We start from the raw sequence: 8,781 nt of genomic DNA, 5'->3' as shown, positions 1-8,781 counted from the left end.
CGCTCACTTTGGACTTTGTGAACGTGTGTGTCTTATTGTGTGCGTTAAACGTACCGTCATTCTTAACTACCATTCTGCAACATCATTATTCATTGCGCAATGCACATTGTTGCGTATTGCAAAAGCTTTATTATTGGTCATCAGACCATTGTATTAAAAAACAAATAAAACAAACCATTCCACCGTACTGTGCTATCTGTTTATTGTTTTGGATTACTGCATCATCACCGTACCTGCTATACACCTGTTTATGATCAGGAGCGACTTTGCCACACCTGCCTACACCTAGTCAAACTGGTTTCACAACCAAGTAGCGCAAAGTATGACAAATACCTAAATACCTAACTTGTGCTGCATAATGTGACTCTACCTACCTCCCTCTTCGAGTTTTGGTGACTTTCTACATTTGTTGCTGCCTCTTCTACCATTGCTTTGTCTCTCAATCCTGATACACTAGTGTACGATCAGGAGCAGACTAACCTCTCCTCTCATCTTCAGAGTACCGGACATGGCTGGAGCAGAAATCACCCTGAACAGGAAATCTCATCTCCCATATTTCAATAAGATGAAGATTTTATTTGTGCTTCTCTTGCCTTTTGTCCTCTATATATACTTGCTGCTGGTAAGATTGTCTTTTCCTCTGTTCAGTGAATCAACTCTCCTTCTGCATTTTATCATTGAAGGGGATATAGTAGAGGTAGAGGTATGTCTGTATATCACGCGTCTCCATACATCTGTCATGAAACTTGGTATTATTTAGCAGAGGTTATTGGAGTATCACATTCTGGGGATAAGGGGGGTCTGTCCGTACCTTCATCCAATTGTATGTCACACTATGCTGACTTTTTAAAATAGTGTTCATTTTTTAAGGAGGCTCCCCTCTGATGTATTTTAGCAAAATTTGTAACAAAGTTTAGACACACAACACATTGTTCTAACCCTAACCTAGAGCTCTGAAGTGCTTGTCCTTCATGAATCTGTTGTCTGAATGGGGTATGGCTTCATAATCGAAGGCTCAGATTTACATTAAATACGACTTTCAAATCTTTCCACTGCGGTTGGTCAGATTATGTTTATATGCATTCATTTGGCAAGACCTGGACTGTTTTTTCTAAACAAACAGATCAAGATATTCAATGGGGAAAATCTGTTGAAACACAGAAACAACAGTATAATTATAGGGCAGTTTTTTGTTAGTTTTTTAGTTCTAGTGCAATTTTTTTTAATTAATCCTAGATTCAAACCCAAATAATTAAAGCTTAATGTTAAAACCTGACTTTCTATCATGTATGATGCATGCATGTGAAAAAAGTAACGAAAGTATTTCTTAGTTAAAATGAAAATACTGGAATATGATAGAATCCCCCATTGCAGCTCCAGCAGTGGAGAATGACTCCTATCTTTTTACTCTTGCAGCGTGTTAAGGGGTTTGACAGACGACTCCTGTTACCTCCCAAACCAAGATTACATGATCCAAGAAGAGCTACTGAAGCAAAAGTCAATGAAATATTGCAAGCGCTAAAAAGACACATACCTACAGTAAATCAAACTCAACTGGAACTCACCAGCAGTGGCGAACACAGCCTGGTCACCTTAATGAACCCGAAGGAGAATTACTGTGTGGGAGAGATCCTCAGTGTCCGAGTGGAAATGAATGACTACCAGGGCAAACCCAAGACATACGGGGGAGATTTCATTCTGGCTCGGATCCATTCTCCAGAGCTGCAAGCAGGAGCGGCGGGCGTGCCTGAGGATTTCAACAACGGGACCTACCGCGTCAACTTCACTTTGTTTTGGCCGGGCAGCGTGAAGGTTTCGGTGCTTCTGATACATTCAAGCGAGGTGGTCTCGATGTTATCACGAGCTAAAGAGTATTGCAATAATAAATTTATTTTCACAGGCACCTTTCATAACAGTACGCTACAGGAGACATCTATATGCGACATTCATCTGAGCACAAATGAAACCGTCTGTAAATTCAAGGACAAGGGGAACCAGGAATCATTTTCCTGTTTCAAACCTAAAACATTGCCGTGTGAGACCCTGAATTACACAACATCAAGGAACGGCGAAACGTCCTGTCTAACCGACGCTGAGAACGAGCTTCTAAAGAGGTTTGGTTTCTCTTTACTCTATTCTGTATTTCTAAACCAGTGTACGTGTGGAGTAAAGATGTAGATCTGTGCCATTTACCCGGTTGGCTTCATTTCTTTACATTGAATTCAATGGGCTATGCGTTAGTTGTTCATGAACCTTGCAATGAGATTTCAAGAGATAGTGAAGTGTATTTCTGCCTCAGTAAAGAGATGATTCTTTAGCTTGTCCCTTGAATTTGATGTGTTTTGACCACTGGAACAATGCAAGTCATACCAAACTGAACAAAACAAAGCCCTATAATACTCTCATAATATCTACTGAGAGTAACAATTACCAGGCTTTATTACTGACAGGTAGAATTATACAGAGAAATTCACTACTGCTAGAGTTTATGAATTAACCCTGATACAAAGTTAAATCATTGACAGTGTTTCCCCTCTGCTGCGTGTTCCAACTGCCAGTGAGTTTAACAGTGTAACGACACATAAACCCCAGCCCAGCCCAGCCCAGCCCAGCCCACTAGAGATACTTTTTGCAACGCCCAAACTGCTGCACATTCCAGAGAGAGAGAGAGAGAGAGAGAGAGAGAGAGAGAGAGAGAGAGAGACTGCCCACACCCACAGGGATGGAATAAGACTCTCCTCTCATGCCACCGTCACATCAGGGATGGAAATAAGACTCCTACTGCATCGCATTTTCATCCATTCGCCCCATAGCAGCCATTACATGTATTGAAATAGTTCAGTTCTCAGTAAGAACTACTTAGACAATTAAATTATTACTGAAATGATTACAAGTACCAGATGTTACAACAGTATGATGAAATCTAAATTCTGTGAAAAGAAGAACATTCTGGGTGCCAAAATACTAAACAAAAACCGATCAATCAGTGCTCCAAAGGTCCTTGTAAAGATGGTCAGTGTTGTAAGCAGAGTAAAGAAATGAATATAATATCTGTAAACAAGTGTGCACAATTCCAACTGATGTGTTAGCAAGCTACCTGTATTGATACTAATATTGTAAAGTTACGCACACATAGCTTGAACATTATTGTCATGCACAATAATGTAGCACGTATTCATAACAGAAATCAAATAGGGATCAGTCAGCTTATTCTGGGGGAAGCCTTCAGGTACAGTGATGGTCTGTCGTCAGGAGACCCACACTGGCCAACCTGCAATTACAGGTGCTCTCATGCAAATGCTGCGATATACATGGTCTCTGTGTGTGTATTAATGCCTCCTTAAAACATGAAACTGTACAAATGCAATAAAGAGGTTTTCTTTTCTTCTGAAGGTCTACGGTTGGCGTGACAATCCAAAATAATTTCAAAGACATTACAGTGGTTACCTGTAAAGGTAAGGTTCCTTTGTGATTTGATTATGTAAGTGATTTGAATTCTTAAATTAAAATAGTACAACCTTGAAGTAACCTAAACCTCTGGGCTAATTAACTAAATACTTTTAGGAAAAACAGCAATATAAAGGATGTCTAAATGTTTGTTTTGCAAGTATTATGTGTTGATCTTCACATGACATACCAGTGGGAGACAGCTGGATCGAGAGATAATGTGTCTTGTGATCTCGACATAACAAATCTGTAATTGTGTTTTCCTGTCCTTAATGAGCCACCGTAGTATTGGTCTTTTTATTCTAAGTGTAGAAAGCATTTTAATAACACTGTCAGGCTGTCAATAGAATGCTTTCTGTTTTAGATCGTGTTCCTCAAGCTGCTGGGAAGTGTGAGCTGGGAATGAGCTCTCTTATCCCCAGTGGATTTTTCCATTCAGACCGGTGGAGTTCTTCCTATTGCAGAATGAGCAGCTTCCAAAATGTGAGCGACATGAACCAGTGCCTTCAGGGGAAACAGTTTTACCTGCGGGGGGACTCGACAATGCGCCAGTGGATTGAATATTCCACATTCAAACTAAACGGTAAACAGATTTTGCTTTGACTAACTTGAAACGTATACATGTTGATAAGCCGATGCAGAACGTGATTTTCCAGCTGTTTTAGCTTTACTTCTGGTTGTAAAATAAATAAAGAAATAAAACTGTACAAAGTAGTTTTACTGTAAAATACTAAACGTGTGTTGTTGCGCGCATATATATATATATATTCTGCAATTGATTTATCTGCTAAAAAATAAAAAGGAATCAGACAGACGTCTAATGTAGTGGATTTACAAGTTGAACTCTACGTTGATAATAAACTATGAAGACATTGACACACAGACACACACACTGACACACACACACACACACACACACACACACACACACACACACACAGACACACACACACACACACACACACACACACACACACACACACACACACTGACACAAACACACACACACACAAGTGAAAATACAGCAAACTCACGTAGAGTGAGGTTAATCAAAGTTACGAAAAGCAACATTTGTTTTGAGTTCGTTCGTGACCAGACCACTGATTTTATATAGGCCTACACAATATTTAGAAATTACAAAAGCAAATGAAAAACAAACAAACAAACAAAAAAACAACATAAGAAAATATTAATGTATTTAACTTTTACTATTCTATACTATGCTAGAATGTGACGACCCTAATTTACCACATATGTTTCAGTTTGATGTTCTTATCTGAATGTGTCTGGTCCTGGGTGTTGTGCCTAATTGTTGGGAGCTACAGGTTTGAACAATACCAGATTCTTCTTCTTCTTCTTCCTTCTTCTTCTTCTTCTTCTTCTTCTTCTTCTTCTTCTTCTTCTTCTTCTTCTTCTTCTTCTCCTTCTCTTTTTCACTAAAAACGTTTTCCGCTGTTTGAAGAGAAGACTCCGTTAAAATAGTAAATGAATTTATTGAAAACAAACACAAATTACAAATTCATTTAAACTTGTGCAGAAGCTCTTTAGAAAGGAGTGATGCTGTATTATTGCTTATGCAATTCAAACGTCATAAACTGTCAATCTGCATTGTTTTCTTGGGGGGAAATATCCACACAATTGTCAGCGCAAAACTGGATCTACCAGTATTCTGGAATACAGCCTGCTGTTTTGAGAACAGTATTGAAACTTGTTTTCAGCATTGAATTCAGTTCATGGTTTTTCCTTTTTTTTTTAACGTTTTTTTTTTTTAAATGTGAAAGCAATTAACTGATTTGCATGTGCAGAAAAATAAAACAGCAGTGCTTCTTAGCTTGTAAATAACGCTTCAGTGCCGCTGTCAGATCCTTTGCACGTTACAGAGGCTATCGGAAAAATACTCACTTTTAAATAAATTTTACCTATCAGAATTATTCTCACCTTGCTAATTCAACGTTTGAAACACAGGCAAAAAAAGGGGTAGAAAGGGGGAAATATGTATCTGTCTTGACAGACTATGCTCAAACCTGACATATAAACAAAGCAGACACAAACCTTTTAATAAAAACATTTTCAGGTTTTAAAAAAAGTGTTAACCCAGTCTTCTGAAAATAAACCTGTGAGTATATTTAACAGACCTCCCTGAGAAATAGCAGAGCAGTTTCAGCTGTATAATGGAAAATTCAAATACTGTATTGGAAGGAAACAATTCAATTGGCCCATGGCCTCATTCATTGGTGCTCGATAGCCTCCCCTATACTGGCCGAACTGAGATGAGTGCATTACAGTAATTAAGAATGGCTTGGCCAGCAGGCAGGACAAGGGGCACATTAGGCCACCTTCCCCCTAGACAAGGCACGCTGCAGGGTGGAGGAGGACCAAACAAAGAAACGACAGGGGTTTGTGGGCAGAGAGACCTATTTAACTGGTTAAACTGGTAACATATGTGATTGATGGGTGGAGTCTCCTTTCGGAAATGAACAAGTTCCCAAATTCTTGCACATTCTAGTACTTTCTGGCATTGCTAGCCAGTCAACAAATTTTAAAGTGCCAGCATTAAACTGACTAATTATTGTATTAAAAATGATTGTATTGAGTGTGTCATTCCGCGTTAATGCATTCTATAATCTCACACTAGTGAGCCACAGAACATGACTATATATCCACACTGTCTGGTTACTGACAGTGATGAATCTGTTAGAACACCGAGGTCTTTCTCTTGGCGAGCCTGTTCTGTTCCCTGTACGAGTTGAAAGGGGGTCGGCACAGAGCACAGAGTTGACAATGGAAAGGCACAAACCAGTAATGAAGGCCTTTCCCCAAACACAACAGAACCTTGGAATGCTTGCTTAGAGCTTTTTTTGCTGTTGTAATGCCTCGAGTTTTCTTTTGAAAAAGTGGCTCATCCTTCAGTCCAGGATGTCTCATCTCCAAATGGCGATGCAAACACTACAAACAACTGAAAAAAAAAAAATAAATAAATAAAAAATTGCAAGTTTGCAAAAAAACACATTAAAGTTAGCAAAATTCAAATTTTATTTAGATTTCATTTAATGATTGCTGTAATTACTGTATTATTAAATACTCCCCCCAAAAGAAAGGTTAACACAACCCCCAGGTTGGGACGTGCTGTTTTAGATTATTAGATTAGCCATTAATCTGTTTTCTTCCTTCACAGAGCTGAAGTACACAGGTAAAACAGAGATCTATGAACCCAAGCTTGCTGTTGACAAGACGAGAGGCATAACCATGTTCTGGAAGATGCATGGATTCCCTTGCATTTCATATGCACCATGCTTTACGGTTGGTGGGAGCTATATTGTTGAAGAGCTGGACAGACTCGCTGGAGGGGAGAACACTGTTGTAGCTATCTGTATGGGTCAGCACCTGCGTCCTTTCAGCTTGAAGTTCTACGTTACAAGGATGATGAACATCAAGCAGGCTGTCGCAAGACTTCTTCAGAGAAGCCCATCGACCAGGGTGTTTGTTAAATCAGAGAACACCAGAGAATTCAACTCTGATATGATCTGGGCGAGTGACTGGCACGGTCACCTCCACAACCTGGCTCTGAGGGAGGTGTTTCGGGGGGTGAAAGTGGGGTTCATTGATGCTTGGGACATGACTGTAGCTGCAAACTCATTCTCCGTTCACCCAAACAGGAATATCATTCATAATCAAATTGCTTTGTTTTTGTCCTACCTGTGTGGTCCAAGTGTTTAGCTGGGAGTCTTTGTGTGATTGGTGCTTTGATGTAACTGTTCTAATCATCATGTCTAAATGGGGGTAGAGCCACAATCTAGACTTGTGAAATATATGGTGCTTAAATGTTGAATTCCCAAAAAATCTGAGTTAGGCAGAAATAAATGTATAGGGGATAAACCAATGGCATAGCTAGGAATGGAAATTTGGGTGGGCCCCAACTTCAGGTGGACAAGGTCTGACCTCACCGGAAATAGCCGGGCTGAGCTCCTGGTGCCTTCAAACCAAAACTAAAATCGCAGCTGTGAGGAGCATACCTCGTTTGCAGCTAAACATGGCTGTCTTCGTTTTCACTGCATTCTCTAAACAAAGATATTGCGTTGGCCGCCAGACAAAACAGCATTTTTTAAAACGGCCTTGAGTGACAAATTCGGCAACATTGTTCACGTTTTGTAAAACTTTTAAAATTATGTTGACACGCTAATGAAGCAATTTCCATAAAATACACGGGAGAAAAGTTAACGGCAAACCTTGAAATGACAAAACACAAGCTTTTTGTATTGCTTTACTACGTAGAAATATTTTTTTATGAAGTTTTAAAACCACAGATACGTTCAAATTATTAATAAATCCCACATATCACTGACTCGCTAGGTCTTTGTACACTAGTATGACTCGAACATCAATAATGAAGTCGGTATTTGGGGGACAGCGTTGCCATAGTAACCAAATGCATTCAGCCAGCTGTCTCGATCCTGTTCACTGGAGACTTTCTACATAAAAAATATTGTGTGCATATATTGCGTCACAATCACCACATCGATTTGATTGGCTTGTGTCCCGTCTCCGATCCGCTCTGAATGGCTGGGGGTCGCTGTCAGTCATCTCAGTGGTCGTTGGAATGGCAGCGCCAGAATGCTCTCATTCGTTTAAATGACTGTCAATCATCAAGACCTGCACTGAGCGCCTGTCACTCAAAGAGCCTATTTTTGAAATTAGCGGGTTAAGCTTTTGTTTTAAGTATTCGGTGACAGCAGTTTGATTTGAAAATGTACACTAGGGCTGAATCAACAATCTATTTTTCGATCGATTCCACTCCTCTTTGTACACATGCATATAAATACTGGATTCAATAATTACATTTTTGTAACGTGCATAGTTATTATTAAATTTATTTTGTGATTGCTCTGGCTCCCTCTTGTGGTCAGTGTGAATGATGGCAGTGTGTGCAGCTTGGCAGGGCACTGATGCCTGTTTCCAGGCTATACAAACACAGAGAGGGATTCAATCAAACATTAAGTTCACAGTTTAATAGAAGAGTGGATTAGATATATTATTTTTATATGTGTTCTAAGTGCTGGACTTCTGTTCCAATAAGTGTCACAAACAGTTCTAGGTGATCTGAGCTTTGAACAAAGGTGGGACTTGATAGGGTTGGGTGACTCACAGTACAGTTAGATTATCCTTCCTGTAATTTGATGTTTAGCCTCTCAGTACTTTCCTGATTTCTATATTAATGTATTTAACTTTTACTATTCTATACTATGCTAGAATGTGACGACCCTAATTTACCACATATGTTTCAGTTTGATGTTCTTATCTGAATGTGTCTGGTCCTGGGTGTTGTGCCTAATTGTT

General features: G+C 39.5%; 1 protein-coding gene across 1 annotated transcript; it reads left to right on the top strand.

The window, feature by feature from the left end:
* The first annotated feature begins 359 nt into the window (after positions 1-359).
* On the top strand, positions 360-7,643 carry LOC121305534 (NXPE family member 1-like). Its single transcript, XM_041237186.1, has 5 exons — positions 360-622; positions 1,417-2,114; positions 3,394-3,455; positions 3,812-4,030; positions 6,623-7,643. The coding sequence occupies exons 1-5, from the start codon at positions 509-511 to the stop codon at positions 7,162-7,164; spliced, it is 1,635 nt and encodes a 544-aa protein (XP_041093120.1). The 5' UTR covers positions 360-508; the 3' UTR covers positions 7,165-7,643.
* Positions 7,644-8,781: the final 1,138 nt, after the last annotated feature.

This window comes from Polyodon spathula, chromosome 43, assembly GCF_017654505.1.
Source record: "Polyodon spathula isolate WHYD16114869_AA chromosome 43, ASM1765450v1, whole genome shotgun sequence".
NCBI classification, from domain to species: domain Eukaryota; kingdom Metazoa; phylum Chordata; class Actinopteri; order Acipenseriformes; family Polyodontidae; genus Polyodon; species Polyodon spathula.
The sequence above is the reverse complement of the archived record's forward strand: the minus strand, read 5'-3'. Positions and strand labels throughout refer to the sequence as shown.

Bases quoted from the DNA above. Each gene is read 5' to 3' on its own strand.
- LOC121305534 (XM_041237186.1), top strand. From the start codon at position 509: ATGGCTGGAGCAGAAATCACCCTGAACAGGAAATCTCATCTCCCATAT. The intron at 623-1,416 runs GTAAGATTGTCT...TTACTCTTGCAG, and splicing joins TCTATATATACTTGCTGCTG to CGTGTTAAGGGGTTTGACAG. The intron at 3,456-3,811 runs GTAAGGTTCCTT...TTTCTGTTTTAG, and splicing joins TACAGTGGTTACCTGTAAAG to ATCGTGTTCCTCAAGCTGCT.